The 23,598-nt window shown below is 47.8% G+C and overlaps 1 protein-coding gene across 4 annotated transcripts in view; it reads left to right on the forward strand.

The window, feature by feature from the left end:
* The window catches only part of DLGAP5 (DLG associated protein 5), a 351,164-nt gene that overhangs the window by 147,582 nt on the left and 179,984 nt on the right, over positions 1 to 23,598 (forward strand). For all 4 annotated transcript variants that reach the window (XM_085626824.1, XM_085626826.1, XM_085626823.1 and 1 more), the window contains 5 exons: positions 931 to 1,121; positions 1,369 to 1,461; positions 3,524 to 3,629; positions 3,716 to 3,832; positions 5,685 to 5,773. In XM_085626824.1, the coding sequence (XP_085482950.1) occupies positions 931 to 1,121; positions 1,369 to 1,461; positions 3,524 to 3,629; positions 3,716 to 3,832; positions 5,685 to 5,773 (596 nt within the window). The remainder of the gene's footprint in view (positions 1 to 930; positions 1,122 to 1,368; positions 1,462 to 3,523; positions 3,630 to 3,715; positions 3,833 to 5,684; positions 5,774 to 23,598) is intronic.

Consider the following 23,598-nt stretch of genomic DNA (forward strand, 5'->3'; position numbering starts at 1 on the left):
CATTTCCCCCCCCCCCCCCCCCCCCATGCACCACCTGCACTGTGGAAGCCCATGTACCAAGATCGCCCCCTCCGCCCAAGACCCAAAGGGTGGACTTCCGCACATTCATATAGAGCCCGGAGGTCTCACCGAACACCTGCATGATGCGCAGCAGCCGTGGGCCAGGCCTGTCCAAATTGGTGAGAAAAGACAACACGTCGGTGTACAGGGCTATGCGATCCGACAGTCCATCTGCCCATTCGAGACCGGTCAAATTTCGTTTCTTAATTAAGACGGGGCCAATTTAAACAGTTAAGGTTTTTTGCGTCTAATGCGGAAAACCATCAACTGGATAAACTGCAAGTTCGCTCCTGTAATATGCTTAAATCGTGCACCTTAAATAGAAGATCCTGAATGAGTAAGAGGTCAAGGAAAGGGCCCATAAAGAGCTGTCACTGGTAGCTAGAACACAGTGTAATGTGTTCTGTGATAAACAGTTGGATATTCACTGTTGCTTGCCTGCTAGAGAAAGTCCTTTATGTTCAGTTAAAAGCTTGTCTGCAGATGTATGGGGCATCAATCGAATGACTCCATGTCCATTCTGAATCTCTTTATTGTTTATTTTGTGGGTACACTTCCTGTTTAGGTTTACCAGTGTCTTTTTCAAAATGATTGACACAACAGTTTAGTTGAAGGGCTCAACTTGTATGCAAACTCGTATTTTTAAACCTTCAGATGATATTGAGATTGTCCAGGGCAATTCCCCTTCACATCAGTATGAGCAATGAATCTGAACCATGTTGCAAATCTCATTGTGATGTCTGCTGCTCTCTACCTATAATGGCATAGGTCCACTCCGAATGTAGGGCTTAGGCTTGTTTGCTGTCAGACCTCAATAAAAGTATACAGTTTGCTAAATACTTTTTCTTCCCTCCCACCAATTAAATGTAGTGACTCAGAAACTGGCAAAGCAAAGGCTAGACCTACTGCAGCGCTTCAAGGAAGATAAACAACTTAGAAAGCTCAAGGAACAACGCGAGCAAGCAAGGCGAGGAATTTTTAAATGTGGAACCTACAAGCATGATGCACCATTGCCTTCATTTCCACAGATGCAGCATGCAGTTCAGGTGAAATCAGAAAAGGTATGAAAGTTGAGTTGTTAATTGTTTTTTTTATATTTCCCCCCCGCTGTTCTCCAAAGCTCTGGTTGAACTTTGGATGTCTGTCCCATGAATGTTGATATTGGTGGTGTGGATGAAGTTACAGGGAAGGATTTCATGTGGCTGTCTGATTCTCTGATCTTTTACTAATTGACTGATGGGGTTTGCATCCTTAAACTGCAGTGAGTTTGGAACAGATTTGGTATTTTATTTTTCCCCATGTATTTAGGTAGCTCCTCTTTCTGAGTCAAGAGTTACAAGATCCATGGCAAGAACCACTTCGAATAAGACCGAAAAGACGCAAAGATCTCATCAGTCAATGGTTAGTCAAAATAATTAGGTTTTTTTTTATTCTTTTGTTTTCTTACCTTTTACAGAGGTTATGGTGGATGCCACTGTTGTACTGAGGTGCTTAGGTGCTTGTTACTACTGGTTAGTTGGTTGGTGTTCTTGTGTCCTTGCATGCAAATGCAGAAATCAAGAATTTGTAAATGCCTTTTTTTGTAGTGATTGATTCTGTAGCTGAAACTCATAGATCCGGTACTGCAGAAGCAGTGCTTGCTTCCTTAATTGCAGAACAAGGCACCATGTGGAGGAGTGCAAGAGTCTTGCGAAATAAAACCTGGTAATGCGCTAAAGCGCAAGTGCATTTTAGCACCCTTGCTTTTTCACATATATTTTTCTGACATACCAGAAAATCACCCTAAATTGCTCTGACTATTCTACTCGGATATAATCTGGTTGGGATAGGCCATTTGTTTTCAAAGGGTCGTCCATGCCATTTGTGTCCTCTCGTAAAAGGGACAGCAATGTTTTTTGAGAAAACAAATACTTAAATTTGTCTTCCTGAACCGGGAGATGGTTCTGGTTCTTTGTTATGTGTAAAACCCTTGGAGACCCTTGCACTGAATGATACCCCAACCTCCTGTTGAAGTTACGTTTTCAATATGGTGCACTTTTAAAGCATAGTGATTCCACTTAATGGAAAGTCTGAGGTTTGCCGGACTATGCCTCAGAAATAAGAATAATAAAGTGGTCAGAAGATTATTGCGAGAGTCTTGCAAGCCATGTGAAAATTGCTTATATTAAAAAAATAAAAACAAAGGTAAAAAAATGTTGATCATGAAGCAAGACAGTGTTTTTCTGTATAGCAACAGGTTGAGTAATTTGCATCAGTTGCAGACGCAATAATAGGGTGGATTGGGGCCCTCGAAAGACTTCCATTATAAAGGGTATTTGAAATTAAATTCCTGGTGTGGTGCAGTTTAGACACCCGTCCTGCAATTGATTGTATATTACCCCCTACTACTCTTGAACTCTTTTGTGAACCCGTAGTTCAGTGTTCTAAGGATGACCGATGCAGATGAGGTTTCCACTAGTTAGACCTCCATAGACCTGAATTGTACCTGGCTCATGAGCTGGTCCATTGAGCCCTTGCTTTATTGGTCTTGGAAGATTGTTATCGCTTGAGAAATCACATTGGTGTGACAAATCATTGAGACCATCTCCATTATTGAACCCTTCAATTTCTACAAGAGTAAGTTGGTGCTGTAGCTGCATTTCAGGATTTTCAGTATTAAGTCTCCGTTACCTGCAGAATGAGCCCTTCTACTCCAAGATGCAAGAGTGGCTTTAAAATAGTACGTGTGTTTATTTGTGGCATTCTATATTTGAGTTAAAAGCAAATAATGGTAAATAGTCATTTTATTAATTGGCATTGTCAATGCCGTTTGGCTTTCTGCTGGCCCTCAAGTATGATTAACAAAACAAAAAAACTGCAGCGAATGCTGGTTACGATTAGAGATGTAAATTGACAACAAGGTTCTCTGGGTAACTTTACCCAGCCTTACTGCTTGATCTCTGGTGATCGCCATAGTGTATGTGACCGCATGGAATAATCATTTTTGGAAGTTTTTATTTTTATTTTTTTATTTATTTATTTTTTTTACATCTCCCCTATATAAAATCATAAAGTGATTTACAAGTATGGTTATTTTAAAACGGGTGGAACTATTTAGGGAGGATAGATTGCTATGCAAGGCACCTTTGGGTAGACCATGATCCAGGACTGTTCACAGTATGAAGGTGAATGCTTCTTGCACTGAGTGGCCTGGCAGAGGAGATATTCTTTAGTAATGTGCATGCTTTCTACAAAGCTTGTTAATTTTGCTAAATATTTCTCAAATGTTTTTTTCTAATGTTTTCAAGACAGATTTTTATGCCCTGATATCTGTTCTATGTTGAGTATGGTCTAGATTCACTTGCCATAGCCCCATGAGATAAATGTAATTGTACTGCTATTGCCAGATCTTGTGCCCCTATTGTGAACTTCTTTATCTCTTCTCCTAAAAGTCACTGCCTGTCATTTTTTTTTATTTTTGCAGGTTAACCAGTCCTTTACTGGTTACAAAGCAAATCCTGACCGTCTGGTTCAGCCAGCGCGTACAGAAACTGCATCCTCCAGAAAACGAACTGAAAAAGAGAACCTTGGTAATACACCACACACCGAATATATGTACTGCAAATAGGAAAATGTTGCATAATTCTTTAACAAAAAAATTACTTTTATGTTTCAGTTCTACCTACAACGTTGCACACACGAACTTCAAGAGTGCCTGTAGCAGTTGCAACACGACCTGCATTGAGCAGGACCATAGTTACAACAGGCAAACCAGTGCAAAAACGGAGTACAGGTGAATCTTTAGCAAGTACCACAACTTGCAATTTTCACTGCTGTGTAAACCTGCTTATTCTCATTAACTATGGGCCCCCCTTTGACACACTGCCATTATTTTGATGTAAGCTATGCATGTTTTATACTGGTGTTGGTATTCCAGACCATCCTATGTTTGAATGTGTAAATCGTGTGACACCAGGTGATTACAGGACAAGATTTCTCTCAAGTGCAAGCTGTTTTCAAACAGTCCAATGCGGGTACTATTACAAGGTAAAAAAAAAAGGTGGGGGGGGGGAGACAGCGTTTGACTTGAAAGAGACTTAGGTTATGCACACTTGGCCTGGTTTTTTCCCACCGCTGCATTAAGTCATTGGCATAGACTAGTTCTCATGAAAAAGTGGTTTTATTGACTAAATATTCAGCAGAGGTGCAATATGTTTAACATTCTAGTTGAAATATGTCTTGGTGTCCTACCAAGCATCATGGCAAATACACTTATACCTTTTGGGGCAAACCTGGAACTGCCTTGGTTGATAGAACTGGAAACCGGATCCTCACTTATCAGTAGGTAGGTAACCAAACTGGTGCCCATTTCGTAGTGCAGAAATAATGTAATTGACATTCGTGTTTTTTCATTGAGGCTGTATGTTCTAGCAGAGGCCCTAAAACGACCTCACCAGGAAGAACTACAAGCAGGTCTGCATCAAAAGCAATTATTGAAGCTGGTTTCTTTACTGCATAGCCACTTTAAAATCTTAATGATTTGAAGATCCATGCTGATAAAGCACAGTTAAGATGTCCTTGGTGGATTTTCATTCTCTTTTATCTAGTAAAATTAATCTTGGGGCACCCATATGGCTGATAAGGAAATTAATTTGCAGAAGTTCTTGAAATCATCTTTTTAAATAGACACAATTTCTCAGGAAGTTTTCAGCAAGATGTTTACCTGTACTTTTCTTTACTCTAAAATGTTCTTCATATTGGAGTACAGGCGGGGGTTGGTCTTAATAGTATTGTACCTCGTATTCTAATCTCAATACACAATTGCTTGATTTGAGCAGAGTAGAGAGCCCAGTGCTAAGATTGGTGCATTAACTGCAAAGCACGTTGTTGCTTTTAAGGATTATATGCTCATTTACTCAATGAACACATTTCCAAGAGTAACGAATTGACCTATGGGGCTCGCGGAAAACTTGGAGTATGATTAAAAGTAACATTGTATATAGACCGCTTATATGCCCCTCGGACTGTTCTCTAATTTGTAAATTAGTTCAAAATGTGGTATTAGGCTAATCTGGATTATGAAGCCTAAAGGTGAAGGAAGAAAGACACTAGAACACAACTTTTTATTTCAATTTTTATTGTACTCCTCTGATTATCCTCCCCTCCACAATAGCCACAAGTCTGCAAATTACTCCATGATTGTTACGATTCATGTTTTATGATACTGGAGGAAACCCGCACCGTCTGGAGACTTGGTTTGGGTTAAGTATAGTAACCCCAGGTTCTGACAAAGTTGTGTTAACTTGAATGTTTACTGCTTTCCAGAAGGCGCAGATCGTGCTATTCCTTGGGTATGCCAAATGTTCATGCCGAAAAACAAGAAGCAGTTGAACTCATGTCTTCAAAAGCTATTTAAAAAGTGCAGGTCCGAATCCTTCAAGTAGTAATGAGCTCATCGCAAAATTACTTTTGCATAATGCCTCCTAGCCTGAGTAAAGTTTTTGTAGAGTAAAAAGTGTATTATCTATGTGATGTGTTTCTTACTCCATATAGTTACATCTCTGTAATGCAAAGATTTGGTTAGTCTCTGGATACCTTTTCCTTTTCACATACTTGCTCAAGGCTCTCTTGTGCTTCACTTTCAGGTATCCCCCAAAGAAAGACTGATCCTAAAGAGAAAAGCAAAGTAAATGATTCCAAAATAGTAGCGGATACCAAAGCAGTAAAGCTGCAGGTACATTGATTTTTTTCAAAACTTACATTTGGATTTGTTTTTCGTGTGTGTTAGTTAGTGTGTGTTAGTTAGTGTGTGTGTGTGTGTGTGTGTGTGTGTGTGTGTGTGTTAGTTAATGTTAAAACGTTGCTCCCAGGAAGTTTGTTGGCATTTCACTTGTGGAATCATTTAAAGCAATGGGTAACAAAGTAGATTTTGCTACATATTTTAAACGTATGACCTGATTCATTTTATTGTAGATGTGTTCTTTTTTGTAATGTGACTTAGCAATACAATTTTTATTTATCTGCAATGGCACTCCTTATATGAAGAATCTCTGTTCTCTGATGTAGTTCCTATAACACTATATAGGATCTGCAAGTTTAGACAACATAAACTGTGGGACTGGTGTCATACTGATTCCAGCCACCCCCACCTGTATAACAGCTAGTTCACAGTGCCACTATGCACTTTGCAGTGCAGTACTTTTCGCTCAGTCACTCTTGCTCGCTTTGTATCAGAGATACACAGAATAAACGATGGGCAAGTTTTAAATAAGCATTTATTGAACCAGCGTCATTCTAGTGTAAAATATGTGTGCTGCAACAACCACAAGACGGATGTATAGGGTTATAAGCACTAACTGAGTAAATAAATGGTAGAATTCTACCACAGTGCTAAAACAAAGGATATAGGCTGGCATATAAATACATGACAGTAATAATGCATACTACTCCGATGCTAACCCTAACTAGATGTACCTAGCATGTATGTAGGCGTATCGCCAAGAATCCCCCTAGGATCAAGCCAACCCCATCGCCTCAAGTGAGAAAATGAAGGACCCCATCTTGGTCTCTAGTTGGACAGCCCGCGAGGGATGTTAGACCACTGGATGCTGGAGTGTGTGTACAGGGACTTCAGTGTCTCGTGTCAGCATGGAAGTCTTTCTCCTCTGTCTGCCCCAGCAAAGTTATGATGCTTCTATACCCGGAAGGTACCCTCAGGGGTTCCACCTTGCTGTGTCATGTCAGCCGAGGATGACGATAGGGATGACCCTTATACATAGTTGATACAGAAGATGGTAATCCTCATGCTTAAAAAATGTGGCTAGTTTTCGAAGAAAACCACACAAATTATTCAGCACCTAACTAGGTAAAAGGTCGGCACCCAACCCATTATGTAGTACAATGGCAGGGTAAATGTAGGTGACAGGTTAGGTGACTACCCAGGCCTATATTGGGGTACACTGTGAATCATAACCGTTCTTGCAGATCGGAACCTCATGCCAATGTTATGGTGATTTAGTCACTATTTTAAAATTCGTGTTGCGCATTTTGGGGGGGGGGGGCAGCCTCTGGTGGGAGTGCAGGGTAGTGGTATTAACAGTTAGGGAGACATAGATACTCTCAATATTGAATGATTCTCCATTTACTCCACCGTCATATGCTCTTTTTTCCTCACTGGTCGTTGCCGAAAAACCTTAACTATTTGGCCCAGTATCAGGCCACTTTGTATCATGACGTTTTAGGCTGAGTAAGTGTGGTAAGCAATCTTTCCATCCATCTTTCAAGCCCCCATAAAGGTACAGACTGCTTCCTTTTAGTCTTAACAGATGACCCACAGGGCCTTTATATAGTGGCCCAGATGTTTTTGTTTTCCTATTTATCTCTATCTCGTTACACAAGGACATTTATTTTTGATGGGCACAGGGAGATTAAGCGATTTGCCCAGAATCACAGGTTGTGACTCTTACATTTGAAACATACATCCACTTAATAAATTCCTAGATTATCCCACAACAGCAGAACTGGTATGTCTGACGTTAATATGCCAACTGAGGCACGTATACAGACCGTTTGCATACGCTTGCACAGTAATTCCAGACACTTATTTTGTGCTTCCTTTCTCCGTCTTGCTATTAGTTGTCTTGCACTATGTCCGATTTATTACTTGCCACCCAGTGCAGTCATTTACTTTCCATTTTCACCTGATATGTTGTGTATACCTCCTGTATGGTCAAAGTAGCTGATGCAGCAGGCCCTTTGTGCCATTTTGCTCCTCGCTTTCTGATTCTCCATGACTAGTTTTTTGTGTGTGCAGGAGACTAGTGTCGTAGGTTGCTTTACAGTCACTCTACTTGTTTTTGGTGCTTTTTACCAGTAGTGTTCTACTCTCTGAACAATTTTTTTTTTTTTTTTTTTTTATAAATCTTTTTATCAAACAAGCTCATTATACATCACAAGGCTGAAAGTGTTTACATACACATTACCAATTATGAATTCACATGTATTATAGTGTGGTGGGGTCAAGCAGCAGTAGACACAAGTCATTTGTTTCGCACTGTGTGGGGCATGAGTTGTTCTTGGCTTGCTTTATCGCGTGATTTGATAAGTGGAATAGTGTGTTAGAGAAATCTTGGCTCCCTCTACATGCCCCTGTAACCTCGCCAGGGAGACCATATCTTCTCCCACTTTTTGATGCATCCTCTGCCTTTATATATTACTGTGAGAAGTTGGCCTGATAGATGATGTCACTAGTTCTAGTGTACACCCTGTATCAGTCTAAACAACCCTTATGGTGATTGGTTGTAAAGTCAACCTTGTAGACCAGCTATCCTAGTGGTAGCATGGACAAGAGCAGTCTTAGGCTAAACTCTGTATGGCATGTGAAGCCAGCTGTTATACCATTACAATCCCTTGAATACCAAATGAAAGGACACCACACCAGATGTATATAAAATTAGAATGTATTTATTCTAACATATACCCTCAGCACTCTTTATGAGTTAAGAGGTCTAAGGACAACAATTTCTTAAGTAGCATACGTTAAGTTACACAGGAAAAATACAGTTAGGCCCAGGGGCCACGCAAACCATATACTAAAAGTGGTATAAGTACCACGTCTCGAACAGGGAGTAGGCCTAGGGCATCGCTGGGGCCACACTACCCTATCGATAGTTAGGAAGTGGGAGGCCCACGGGAAGCGTGTGCAGTGTGGAAACACACACGCGGGTTACATTAAAGTCAATGAGAATGTTACAGTTAGAAATAGGAAGAATAAGGACACTTCCGAAGTAACTAGGAGGTAGCAACTAAAGACTTAGACACTTGGATAGTCAATATCCACTGGAGCACCGGAGTACTTGCGTTACCTCACCCACAGGAGACGGGTGCATAGGTGTGAAGATGTCGGGTGTCGTCGCTGGATCCTATGGATGCCTGAAGAACAGATGCTGGCAGGCAGCCAGGAGGAAGATGTCCGGTGGATCCAAGGGTGGATCTTGAAGGAAGAACACCTGCAAGCAGAGGGGACAAAGTCTGGGTCACTAGCCAGTGACCGGGTGGAACCAGGAAGTAACCAGGCGATGTTGTGCAGAACACAGGTGATGTCTTGAAGCTTGTCTCTGCAGCTGCGTGGACCAGGAGGCGTCGGACGACCAGAACCAGGGTATGAGCTGTCCCACAAAGTATCTTGCTGCTGGCGGAGTCGACGTCACGATTGGAGTCAACAAGCCTTAGCAAAGGCAACCCACGCGGAAAGGGAAATTCGCTTCAGGTGCAGACCAGGAAGGTCTGAGGTGCTTCTCTTTCACAGGGAAGCAAGGGCCAGTCTGGAGGAGCCAAACCAGCGGTGAAAAGTTAAGGGTTCGTCGTCACCTAGGCTACTAGCCAACGGGCAAGCAACCGGACAGACGCGTCGAGCAGGAAAATACAGAAGGGCCCCACGCAGAACTTGTGGAGTGTGGAGGGCTGATCTTCGGTGCAGATGGTGCTCGGGGTTGGGGCTTCTCAATCCCCAGAGCACAACTTCGAGGATGCCTCAAACTGCGCTGGGCCACAAGGGAGATTTTTCAGTCTTCTTGTTCGAATGTCGAAGGTCCAGAGTGTCGTGTCTAGTTTCAGTTCAGGATAATCCAATGTCCTAGGGACTCAGCTCCCACTCTTATACTAATCTGGGGGGCTGGGTTACCTGCTAGGTCCCTCCTATGGGTGGGACCAGGGAGGGGGGTGGTTACACCCCCTTCCCTTTGTCCAGTTTCGCGCCAGGACTAGGGCTGGAGTGCCCCAGCACCGGTTTGAACCGGACTATGAATGGGACACCTTGTGTGCCCCAGGCAGTGTCTCGTTTCTTTCATCCCTCCCTGCCCCAATACACTAAGCCCTGTCTAGGGTAGTGCTAGCACCTCCCAAGGCAGGAGGTCAGACTTGTGTCTGTGGCAGCAGCATCCATTTTGTGATGCTGGGGCTCTGGTTAACTTTAACCGGGTAGTAGGTCTTCAACATGTCTTCTCCCTCTAGAAGGGGGGAATACTATCCTCATCGCCAGAAATGGTGTGGGGGTAGTATTCCAAAGTGTTAGACACCTTACACGACAGGTTTTGATAAAGCCAAACCATAGTTACCATAACCGCGAGGATTATAAGGCACTTTAAGAGTATATGGTAGGCGATATCATAGAACAGCTATAAGGACATGGTTCCGAAAGCTGCAGACAGGCTCCGCTCATGCTAGAGCACCATCTCACATGTTACCAAGCACTCTGCTTTCAGGATTGCTAAGGCCTGCCATAGGAGTGACTGAAAGGTTACCCATGTGTCTATATATAAGGTAGGTATAGGAATACTATACCTAAGCAAGGGGTGATTACACGACCTTGCCCCAGCTGAGTGATCAGCCAGTTGTGTCATAATGGGAGGCCAGCCAGGGGTGGCATAATGCATGCTGCAGCCCCTGGTAGGCCTAGGGTACACCCATGCCCTGGGTACCTAAGGTACACTGTACAGGGCACTATAGGGTGATCCTTACCAATTGGGTTATGTACCTAAAGTACATAGTATGAATTTAGAGAGAACAGCTGGGCTGTGGGTCTGATTAGCAGGCCCACAGCCACATCCAAGTCGAAAACCAGTGAAGCAAAAGCAATAAGTGGGGGTGACCATAGGAAGCAGATCCTACTCTCCTACAATTACTTCCTCAGCTTGTTGACACCAGTCTAGGTTGGCATCCCATTCCACCACAGTCGGGAGGGACGCTACCCATCGTCGCGCTGTATTCCGTTTTGCTACTCCTGCAGCTAATGCCAGCCACAGTATTATGTCGGAGCCAGTTCTCCTCTCCCTTTATCAGTAACAGCCACTTGGCATGTACAGGCACCGATAGCCCCAAGACTCTTGACATCCTTGCCGTCACTCCTGCCAAAATGAACCAATTACTGGGCATTCCCATAAAATATGGAAGTATCATCCCTCTTGCTGACAACACCTCACACACTGCGTCTGTACCTTCCCCATTTGTTTAGCAATGTGTGGGGGTAATGGGAACGGTGTAGTGCTCTAAGTTGTAACAGTCTGAATCTCGCCTGAATCGCTATGTCTCTGGGACTTTGTCTTGCCTCTGTCCACTCTTCATCGTCGATATTGACCAGATCGTCCGTCAAAGCACGTCTAAGGGGGGCCAGTGGGCCTGGAGTGTTGTTCATTAGTTTCCAGTATACTGTTGATGTCCCTTTATCAGGAATGGGGTCTACTAATAGATGGTCCTCCTGAGGAAAGAGTTGGAGAGGACTGTGCCCAGTTGTATGTGTACTTTTAGGGTATTATGTCGCAGGAAGGGCAACCTCTGGGGGGGTTGCTAGGTAATATTCTTGTCTCAGATTGTCGGGGGGGGGGGAGGGGCATTTCTCCACGCATCTCCCCACGCATCTCCCAGGTATTCAACGCCTATTGTCTGCCACCGCGAGAAGCCTTTCAGATTGGTCACCTCCTGCAGTTGGTCCTCGAACCATAGGGGTGTCATACCTTGTCAGCCTAGAGTGCCCGCCAAAGTGTCTGTTTGCCTCCCTCCAACACTTTACCACTGTTGCATTGTGTACTGGCCAGTCTGGATGTTGCTTATGGGTATATAGGAGATGCTCATAATTTCCATTCAGCATCGCTTCTCTGTCTACCTTGCAAGCCTATTCCTGTCTGTCTATATAGACTCAGTCGTTTATTACTATGAGTTGTGAGGCCCAATAATGGAGTTTAATATCTGGGACTGCCAGCACACCCTGCTAGATTCCTCTCTGCAATTTATGCAGGGCGATACATGGTGTACCGCCGCTGCCAAAGTAGGGTTCGGACTCCTTGGCTACCAGTTTAAAGAAGGTCTCTGGAATTGGGCAGGGCATATTTTGGAGAACATACAGGATGCGTGGTAGGGTGATCTTATATAAAGCTGCTCTGCCCATTAAGTACAGTGCAGGGTATGCCAGTGTATTAGGTCAGTTTGAAGTCTGTTCAGTTGGGGAAAGCGGTTTTGCTGTAAGAATTTCTGATGGTTGTGCGTTATAAAAATACAGAAATATCTAAACCCCTCTGACTATCGAGCTGCACACCTCGCTGGAAGCCTCTGGAGAGGGCCCTACAAGGGGAACACGACTGATTTGGTCCAGTTCATGGTGTAGCCGAATAGCTCATGAATAGTTTGAAGATGTGGAGAATTAAGGCCTCCAGAGGTATGAAATTATGTCATAGGCGTATAGGGAGATGCCCGGGGCGATGAGATGCCTTTAATCATCGGATCCGTCCTGATCCAATGTGCCAGAGGTTCCAGCGCCAGGGCAAATAGCAGGGGTGACAGAGGGCATCTCTGCCTTGTTCACCTACGCAGTGCGAAGCGTCTTGACAGTACCCCATTGACTCTGACCCTCGCCAGTGGGGGCTTGGTAGAGCAGTTTTACCCAATCGCAGAACTTTGGGCCGAAACAGTCTGGATAATATGGCGAACAGACGGCATAGAATGACCCTATCAAATGCCATTGAGGCTTCCAGTTCCATCAGGGCCGTCTGTTGGGGCGAGAGGGCATTCGTCATGTGCAGCACACCGTTCAACTTTCGTACGTTGTGACTGGTGCTTCTGCGTGGCATAAACCCAGATTGGTTTATGTGGTGGTTGGTGGTGGGTGAGGCCACCAGCCTATTTGCAAGGTCCTTGGCCAGTACCTTTGTTACTACATTCAGGCGCGAGATCGGCCTGCAGCTGTCTGGGGGCTTGCCTGTCTTATGTAACACCACTCGTGGCTGTACATTGGCCTTCGGGCAGAACCAGTTTCCCTTGCCTCTTCAAACATCTTGAGCATTGGTTGTACAATTTTGGTGGTTAAGCCCTTGAACAGCTCCACCAGTAGCCCTTTGGGGCCCCACTGCCTTCCCTGACTTAAATGATCTAAGGGCGCCGGATAGTTCCTCTTCTGTAAGGTCAGCCTCTAGGGAGTCTCTAACGTCTGCAGTGATCGTCTGGAGCAAGAAGTCTCTTAGCAGCTCCTCACAATCTCTTTCAGACATAGAGCTGACTGGGGTATAGAGACTCTCGTAGTAGGAAGCGAAGGTCTCAGTGCTTGCAATATTTGTTCTCTGGAGGACATCGTCCCTGTCTCTGACCCCTACTACCCACAACTTTTCACTGTCTCTTTTGTCTAACCAGGCCAACAGCCTAGAGGCCTTCTCTCAACGTCATACAGCTGGCGCTGTATGGCTAGCGCATGCTTCCGAGCTGCGTTGTCTGCCAGGGCTCGCAGATCCTGTTGGTGCAGTACTAGTTTGTGTCATAGCCTTATGTTCCCTTTTCCCACCACTTCCTGCTCTAACTACAGAATCTCCTGCTCCAGGGTCAGAATATTAGACTCTAACTCTTTTTTTCTTGCCTCCTCTCAATACCTGGGCCTGCCCTTGCAATACAGTCTTTAAAGCCTCCCAGAGGGTCTGGTGGGATGCCACAGACCCCTCAGTTTGCTTGAAGTACAGGTCAGCTCCCATATGGACTTTGTTGAAGTTCGGTGTCTCGCAAGTGGTGCTTTCCGGTGCTCGGCACCTGCACTTAACTGTAATCACACACTTCTGCCACATGGTGGTGCTGCTCATCTAATTGGGAGATGAGCAGAACATTGGTTGTTTATGAATACAAAATACATAAAACAAAATACTAATTCCTGCCTCCCCAGCCATTCTCTTAGCTGTGGGAACTCTGAATAATCTGAACTGTCGCACTTGAAGGTTAAAGAGCTGGTTAGCAGTTGTTTTGGTACCGTCATTGGCAGCGATGATGGGGCAATCTGTGGTGTAAGCTCTAGTGTCCTCCTGGTCAGAGCACTGTTACTTATAATATTGCAAATTAAGCACTGCTCGGCTCGCAAGTACCAAGGATCTGTTCTGGGGAATTCTGCCTTGTTAGTGACCGGGCCCTTGAGTACAATGCTTAGTGGGGAGTGGTCTGAAATACCCCTCGCTAGATGTGTCGGCATCTCAAAGCTTTTCACCTGGTCATGGCGTGAGTAGGTAGTCGAGCCATGAGAATGACCCGTGTCGTGCTGAGTAGTATGTGCACTAGTTCACGTGAGGGTTGTGGGTCCCCCCGTCCCATTGCTGTCAAGAAGCCTGGAAGATTCTGTTTATTAGCATGTCCTCCAGTTGCGCCCAGCCTGTCCTGTCTGGGTCCATAACTCCATTTGTGTCCCCTCTTGTGAGGAGGGTGCCTGCGGGTAAGCCCCCCCAGTAATGTACTAATTTTTGGGAGGATGGTTGCATGCAGCTTAGGCGGGATGTACAGCGAACATAAAGTTGGGGAGCAGCCCTCCCACCTGCCCGCTAGGGCCACAAATCACCCTATATCGGCATGCCAGATTTGATTGATTGTGAAGGGCAAGGAGTTTCGCAGCAGGATACCTACGACCCGGGAACCCGCCAAATATCTAGAGTGAGCCGCTAACTTGTACCCAAAGCGGTCTATGGCTTTATAGTGGCTTCCCTTAAGGTGCGTCTCTTGTAGTAATACAATGTCTTGGGAGTGGTGTTTAATGTGCTGCAGGACTAATGTACGTTTAATTTTGTTCCCCAGACCACATCCTTTTCAGGTCCATGCACGTATGCAAGCTGGTCTTGTCTTCATCATGGATGTCCAGTTCCATGTGTGGCTTGTTCCCACCCTGCAACGAACCCAGTATATGCATGTGTTGCGTATCGGCTGTGTCTTTTATGAGCAACATTAATCAACTTAACCTGGACAAACCATTCCCCCCCAACTCCCCCATCCCTGCTTGGCGAGTTATAAACACCTATATCCCCAACTTGCAGAGTGCCTGTCGCCCAAACAGTGTATCTATGACAATAAAGAAGGGTGTTGTGCACGCCGCCAGCCTAGATTAAGAAGCCACTTGAGATGGATTGGTCAATACCCCCAAATCCTTTGAAGACTGCAAATAGCGGAAGTCACCAAAGGACAGGAAGCGTCTCTGGGGCAAAGTCTCAAACTGGAGGATGGAGTATAGATGATAGATTCAAGAGCCCCCTTCAGCTCCCAACACCCCCTCCATCCTGCACCACCCAACACCAAAAACAAGGAGCTGCACAGGACTTCATTTCAGACCATTTGTGTCACTTATCTGCATCCGACCTTGGGCCAGACGGGGAGCCCGGGCCCTGCCCTCTCGGTAGCTGGTCACTCGTGGTGGGTGTCCTCTCCCGGTTGCCCCTCTGGCCGGTTTCCAGCCACTCCCATGCCTCTTCTGGTGCCGTTAAGAAATGTGATTTTCCGTCCGCCAACACTCTGAGCTTGGCGGGGTACAGCATCATGTATTTCAGATTTCTGATGGATACATCTGCCAGTGGATTCCTCACCTTGTGAATATCCCCAGCGCCAGCATTCCAAGGAACTTTTCTTTCCCAGCACTCCATGTCGACGTGGGCGACGTCATAATGCATCGGCTCCGCTCGCGACTCCATTCGACGTCACCGGAGCCATAAGAAGCCCACGTCGGCGTGATGACGTCCGTTCCCTTTTTTCCGCGGCGTCGACGCGCAACGTTTTTTTTCCAGTGCTCTCTAGCTACTTTGTAGTTTAGCGGTGTAACTGTGTTAAAATCTGTATGTCTTCGACTAGGAAGTCGGGCTTTAAGCCCTGTAGGGAATGTGGAGGTCTGATGTCAATGACGGATCCGCACCAGAACTGTTTATGGTGCCTCTCTTCGGACCACGATATGGAGGAGTGCGGATGCTGTAGGAGCATGAATCCGAAAGCGCTCAAAGAGAGGAAGACTAAGCTCTTCATGAAGATCGGTGAGGAGAAGAGAGGGAGGAAAAAGGAGAAGTCGAAGAGGGAGTCATCGACTTCGAGGTCGAAGAAGCACCACAAAAAGAGGAAGCATTCTTCTCGACGTCGGTCCTCGAAGTCCAGGAAGTCTAGGTCGGCTTCGCCCCGTCGACGTCGGAGCAAAGCATTGTCTCCTTCACCTTCGAAGTCACCGAGGCGTTCTCCTTCGAAGGAGCAGACTCCGGCTCAGTCCCTGACGCAGTCATCGGCTCCGTCTAAGGCTTCGACTCCGGTTCGAGTGGAGTCGGATGCTTCCATGGATGAACAGGAAGAGTCTGTTCCGGTGCCTGAAGAATCTGCGGCTCCGGTGGAAGATACTGCAGAGCCAATGCCGGAGACCCCACAAGGGGATACAGGGTCTGTTCCTTTTCCTCCATTCCCGGCTCCAGGTACAGATGCTACAAATTTTTTGAATGCTATGTATGGCATATTTAATAGGGCGGCCTACCCATCCGGAGCACCAACTGGTCCCGTGGGTGCGATGGCATTTACACTAGGGGTGCCGCAGCATTATGCTCAGGCCCCCTTTATGCCCATGGCGCCTTCTTGGCAGTTTCCGGCGCCGTCTGGGGATCTGATTCGACCTCGGAGGGACCAGCAGACTTCGGAGCCTTCCTCGACGCCGAGGCCGACTCCATCGGCGCCGCGTCCGGCGCCGCCGACTCCGGCGCCGCCGACTCCATCTATGACGCCGCCGACTCCGGTACCTCTGGCTCCACCGACGCCGTGTACGACGCCGGCTCCCCGGATCCGGTCGAGAAGGGAGGCCCAGAGGGTGTTGGAGGAAGGGTGATATCGAGCTGAGGTGGAAGAAGGTGAAGTTGACTCTTCTTCTGATGAATTTGAAGGTATTGAAGAAGCAAGTGGGTTGGATACAACCCCGGAGTGGGAAGCATACGTCTGCCAGGTCTTCTCCGCCTCAGGAATTGGCTCCCTATCATGTGGTGATCAAGAAGGCAGCAGATCTTTTGGATTTGCAGCTGCCCTCTGTGGAGTACAAATCCAACTTGCTAACAGAGGTGTTGCATTCTCTGTCTTCGACTTCAGAGCCTTTGCCTTTCAATGAGGCCATCTTGGAGCCGGTCTTGGAGGTGTGGAAGAAACCTCTTTCATCTCCGGCAGTGTGCAGACAGGTGGCAAGAAGGTACAGGGTTGCACCAGGGGATCCTGACTTTTTGTCTACACATCCATCTCCGGACAGCCTGGTTGTGCAGGCTTCATGTTCTAAACATGCTTCGGGTGCCTTCCCTCAGTCTCCAGCTGACAGGGAATCCAAAAAAGTTGATCAGGCAGCCAAAAAGACCTTTTCCTCAGGAAGTATGGCGTTGAAATCGTCTAATGCTACATGCCTTCTGGGGCGTTATGTGCATGCCCTGATGGACTCCATTAAATCTTTGGCCCCTAAGTTGCCTGAGGGGGATAAGTCGTCCTTTTTGGAGGTTGTTGCGGACACTCAGGCAGCTGCCAGACAAGTGATCCAGTCAGGTCTGGATTCTGAGGACTCAGTGGCAAGAATTATGGGGTCGTCTGTGGCAGCAAGGAGGTAGGCTTGGCTCCGTACCGCGGGGTTCTCGGCTGATGTTCAAGCTACGTTGGTTGATCTGCCATTCGACGGACAGAAGCTGTTTGGGGAGAAAGCAGAGTCTGCCCTTCAGCGATTTAAGGACAGCAGACTGACGGCGAAGTCCTTGGGTCTGCAACCTCCTGCTAGGGGTTCGTCTTTTCGTAAGTTTAGGGGTTTCGGAAGAACATCTTTTCGCTCCTTCAGACAGCCCTAACAGCAGCAGCAACAGCAGCAGAATCCCCTCTATAGGTCCTATAGAGGGAAGCAAAGGAGTCGGAGAGGTTCTGGACGCAACCCTTCTTCTTTCTCATCCTCCTCTGCTCCAAATGAGGCTTCGGGGAAGCAGCCCTAGATCCCCCATCCCGGATCATGTAAGACCTGTGGGGGGGGGTCGGGTGTCCTACTTTTTACAGGGTTGGAAATCTGTTACAACCGACCTTTGGGTTTTAAACCTCGTAGAGACTGGGTACACCCTTCACTTTCGGGAGTTTCCTCCCCCCTTATCCTCCTTGCCAAGGTTATTGCTCGGAAGACCATCTGCTTCTCCTGCAGAAAGAAGTTCTAGCCTTGCTTCAGAAGGGTGCAATAGAGGTGGTTCCAGAGCAGGAAAGGGGTCAGGGATGCTACTCCCGGTATTTTCTGATCCCCAAGAAGGACGGCAGATTGCGTCCGATCCTGGACCTCAGAATCTTGAATTTTTACCTGAGACAGGAGAAATTCAAGATGCTGACCCTTGCGCAGGTTCTTAAAGCGTTGCAGCAATGAGACTGGAGGTTGTCGCTCGACTTGCAGGACGCGTACTTCCATGTCCCAATCCTGAAGTCGCACAGGAAGTATCTCCATTTTACGGTTGGGTCGCAACATTACCAGTTTGCGGTCCTCCCGTTTGGTCTTACTACCGCACCTCGAGTCTTCACAAAGGTGATGGCAGTGGTGGCTGCTCATCTCAGTAGGTCGGGGATTCCGGTTTTCCCCTACCTGGACGACTGGCTTCTGAAGGCAGAGTCCCCAGAGATGGTGCAGCGTCATCTGCAGGTGACAACTCAACTGTTGTTCGACTTGGGTTTTTCAATCAATGTGCCCAAATCTCACCTGGTGCCCTCTCAACGCAACCTGTTTATAGGGGCAGTACTGGACACTACTGTGCGTCGAGCATTCCCTCCTCCTCAAAGGATTCTCGACATTCAGGAGATGGTCCCTTTATTCCACAGTGGAGCGGTTGTTCCAGTTCTGAAGGTCCTTCGCCTGCTCGGTCTGTTCGCTTCCTGCATTCTGTTGGTCAACCATGCACGCTGGCACATGAGGGTGCTCCAGTGGTGCCTCCGCAAGCAGTGGTATCAGCACAACGGGGATCTCAGGGAGTCGATCAGGATCTCCAGAGAAGCTGCAGCGGATCTATCTTGGTGGAGCGTGGAGGGCAACCTGTCGCAGGGAAAGCCCTTCCATCTATCTCCATCAGTGGCCACAGTGATAACGGATGCATCCACCTTAGGGTGGGGTTCGCATCTGGGGGACCTGGAGATCAAAGGTCTTCACATCAACCTTCTGGAATTGCGGGCGATTAGTTTAGCACTCAAGGCCTTCCTTCCTTCCCTTCGCGGTCTGTCGATTCAGGTCCTGACAGACAACACGACCGCGATGTGGTATGTCAACAAGCAGGGAGGAGTGGGGTCTCTTTGTCTATGCAGAGAGGCCTTACGTCTATGGTCCTGGGTTCATCTGGCCGGGGTGCTGAACGTGCGTGCGGACAGTCTCAGTCGGCAGTTCTCCGCCGACCACGAGTGGAGGCTCCATCCGGAGGTAGTTCGTCACGTCTTTCGGACGTGGGGAACTCCTCGGGTGGATCTGTTTGCCACTTTCGAGAACGCGCACTGCCAGTCATTCTGCAGTCTCCAGTATCCGATGCAGGGGGCGTTGGGGGACGCGTTTCAGTTGTGTTGGGGCTCACAACTCCTTTACGCGTTTCCTCCCATACCCTTGATTCCTCGGGTTCTGAGGAAGATTCGCCAAGACCGGGCCCAAGTCATATTGATCACCCCGGATTGGCCAAGAAGGGTGTGGTACACGGATCTTATCCACCTCTCCTCGTGCCCTCCGCTCCGTCTCCCTCTGAGGGCAGACCTCCTCTCGCAGTCTGAGGGGCAGGTTCTACACCCCCACCTCCAGAGCTTACACCTTCATGCCTGGAGATTGAACGGGGCAACCTGAGTTCCTTCTCTCTCCCACCTGATGTGGTGGATGTTATTTTATCGGCCAGGCGGCACTCCACCAAGTCCATTTACTCCTACAGGTGGTCTAAATTTGTAAAATGGTGTGGAGAGAGGTCCATTGACCCTTTAAAAGCCCATCTTTCTGATGTTCTCCAGTTTGCTCTTTCCTTGGCTCAGCAGGGCTGTGCTGTGGCCACGGTCAAGGGCTATCTTTCGGCCTTATCGGCTTTTCTGTGCCTTCCAGATCAACCATCACTGTTTTAAATCCCCGGTTGTTCTGAGGTTCATCAAGGGCCTTACAAACATGTTTCCTCCCACTCCTTTTGTAATGCCTCAGTGGGACCTTAATCTTGTTTTAACCTTTCTAATGGGGTCCCCATTTGAGCCTCTTCATAGTTGTCCTTTAAAGCTGTTGTCCTTTAAGGTGGTTTTTCTTGTAGCCATAACCTCGGCAAGGAGGGTGAGTGAGCTTCAAGCTCTTAGTTCCAAACCTCCTTTTCTTACCTTACATGCTGAAAGGATGGTTCTGAGGACCAGGGCTGCCTTCCTGCCAAAAGTTGTCACTCCGTTTCATTTGGGGCAGTCCATTACTCTCCCTGTTTTCTATCCTCCTCCTCATCCTTCCAAAGAGGAGGAAAGGCTTCATCACCTGGACCCAAAGAGCTGTCAGCTTTTACTTGGACAGAACGAAAGACTTTCGTATGGACGATCAGCTCTTCGTGGGTTATGTTGGACGTTCCAAAGGGAGAGCGGTGCACAAGCGCACGTTGTCGAGATGGATTATCCTTGCCATCAAGATCTGCTATGCCCTGGCTGGTAAGACCTCTCCTGAGGGCATTAGAGCTCATTCAACTAGAGCCAAGTCTTCTACCTCTGCTTTGGCCCGGGGTGTTCCTGTGGCAGATATTTGTAAAGCCGCGACTTGGGCCTCCCTCCATACCTTCGCAAAGCATTATTGCTTGGACTCCGAGATGAGGAGGTAGGGCCACTTCGCGCGCTCTGTCTTGCAAGACTTTCTGGTATAGGAAGGTGGACACCCTCCTCCGGAAGTGGGGACTGCTGTGGGAATCTATTCACAAGGTGTGGAATTCACTGGCAGATGTATCCATCAGAAGAACAAGTTACTTACCTTCGGTAACGCTTTTTCTGGTGGATACAGTATCTGCCTGTGGATTCCTCACTGACCCACCCGCCTCCCCGTTGTCCACCTTTGTATACCATGAAAAAGGTCTTGTAGTTATGTTTTTATGCTGTATGGTACAGTTGTAGGAAATGCTTGGTTTACTTTGCATTCCTTTCATTTGCATATTATGTATATGTATTGGTATATTGTATACTGTGTATTCTTTGAGTCTGTCGTTAGTCCACCTGTTCGCCTCGAAGGCACGGAAAAAATGGGTGGAACTGACGTCATCACGCCGACGTGGGCTTCTTATGGCTCCGGTGACGTCGAATGGAGTCGCTAGCGGAGCCGATGCATTATGACGTCGCCCACGTCGAAGTGGAGTGCTGGGAAAGAAAAGTTCAGTGGAATGCTGGCGCAGGGGATATTCACAAGTTGAGGAATCCACAGGCAGATACTGTATCCACCAGAAAAAGCGTTACCGAAGGTAAGTAACTTGTTCTTCTGTCTTGGAGGGTATTTTTCACTGCGTCGAAGGTCTGCCTTTGGTGCTGCACCTGGAGCGTGAAAAAGCTGATGGTGGCGTTTTTCATAGCTGATGTGGCTGTGTAAGCATGTGAGCAAGGATTGTGCGGGGGGGCAGTGATCGATGTGCTTGCTCTACAGAAAAGAAGCTGGATAAACGCTTGGGCTTGAGGGTGTGGAGAATCCAATCTTCCAGGAACAGATCCCCGGATTGCCCCTCCGCTCCCTCTGGGACCCCCAGCACCCGGATATTCTTGCGGCTGGCCCTGCCTACGTGGTCTTTTTAGGCGGGCCATAATTTCTGTTTGCAGTTTTGTCAGAACTGACACTTGCTCTTCCAGACATTTAGTTTTAGGTTACAGACCCCCCCAATGTTCGTTTCAGCTGCGGAGATTTTGTCTGCCAACTTGAGAAAAGCTGCTGTGAGCAAGTTCACCTCTTCCGTCACAGTATAAAGCTTACGTTCCAGGGTACAGTGTAAGTCCATGATTGCTTTCATGATGTCTGTCAGTGAAGGGTCCAAAGTATGCTCTTCCTTTTTGGTTACTGCCGGGTTCCGGGTTGCCACCCCATCTCTACCCATCATGACTGTGTACTTGTCTATTTGGTTGGTCTGACTAGGACCCAGACCTTTGGTACGGACCATTGTCGCTCTATTTCTTTTGCCAGAGGCAGCGCCGTGGCAGCCCGGGACGTGGTTAGGGTTCACTACAGGCCTCAACTCTCCCCAGCACCCTGGGTCGTATTGCCGTTGTTTGGCCTCTCTCCTGCCTGGCCGGGGCTGCAGAGAGCTGCTGTTTCCACATGGGGATGTGGCAGTGCCTCGATGTCTGGTTCAGTGCTGCACCATCAGTGCAATCCCTGTAGACCCTTGTGCATTGATGTATGCCTTTTCTCCAGGGGGGTGAGAGCCCTCACCCCCAACCGCGTGGTAAATAGGTGTTGCTAGGTGTCTGTCTATTACATTGTCTGGCTGCCTCTGGCGTTTGTGGAAATTTGGGTGTGCTTGGTATACCCCGGAGGCCCATCTCTCTACCTGATGGTGGGGGTGGGGGGGGGAGAGAGAGAATCACTTTTCGGCAGATCACTCTGATGCCTCGTGGCTTTACAGCCACCCCTCACTCAAGTGTTATTCGGCCTGTAGCAAATGTCCTTACCAGATACCCAGTCTTCGGCTGGGGCACCGCCGCAGCCTGCTTGGCATTGGCACATGCGCAGGCCATGGATTAGGCCCGCGGCTGTCCTCAATGGGCGTGGCGCAGGAAGCTGCCCCGGGCCCCCCGCGGGCGCAGGTCAACAGCTGGTGCCTCCAACAGGAGTTTTCTTTTGGCGCAGACTGCGGCCACGGTATCAGCCGCAGTCACCACCTCTGTTCGTGTCTCTTCCGGGCCTCGGGCAGGAGCACTGATCACCGGGCCAGCCTTCTCTCCATCACGGCAGGGCGACTCGACCCACTTCAGGCACCCCGGGGGGGGAGGGGAGGGGGTGGGGGGAGGTAGGGTCAGCGCTGGTGGGGGTCAGCACTGGATATGGTTTCTCGGGCCGCCATGCTCCCCCAGTTAGCAAGGTGGGGGGCCCCGGTGATGGAGCCACTCAGCCCCACTGTCTCTTAGGTGGTGGACAGCCCCAGTTAACAGTATGCCGCGGCTAACGCCATCTTATGCCTCCAGTGTGCTGCTGCAAGCGTCTTGCACTACTGCAGAAGTAGTCTTCTTTGGGCTGTCACGGGTTGCCGACTTGCTCCCCGTTGCCTCGTCAACAGATTCCTTGAGCCGGTGATCTCATTTGCACGGATGATGATAGATATTTTGGGGGATATATGCTGGCAGCTAGCGCACCACGCTCCGTGTGCGGCCATCTTCGCCGGCTGCAGGCCACTCCCCCCCCCTCTGAACAATTGTCATCAAATTAGTATCTCTACTTTATTTAGGACCAGGCCATACTGTGCCAAAAGGTTGGTAGGAGCAGATTAGTCTTACGATACAGACTTAATCTGTAAGCCAGTGGATAGCTTTTACTGTCAGTCAGTTTAGTATGTCTTGACACTATGATTCTGCGCGTGTGTGGGCTCAGGGTGTGTCTGTGTAGTACTTGACCAGGCCTCTCAAAATCAGAAAAATGTTCCCAGACCTGCAGGTCTAGTAACTTGACTTGAATAATCTACTTGACCGAGCTGTAATGCGATGACCCATAAACTTGCCTCAGATTGTGTGATCCTAGGCAAATGTATTTTACTCAGTCGCCTTATTTTTCGTTACCATGTGCAAGCACACCTTTCAATTTGTGAGTTCAGCATGTCT

Source organism: Triturus cristatus, chromosome 9 (genome assembly GCF_964204655.1).
Source record: "Triturus cristatus chromosome 9, aTriCri1.1, whole genome shotgun sequence".
Classification (NCBI taxonomy): Eukaryota; Metazoa; Chordata; class Amphibia; order Caudata; family Salamandridae; genus Triturus; species Triturus cristatus.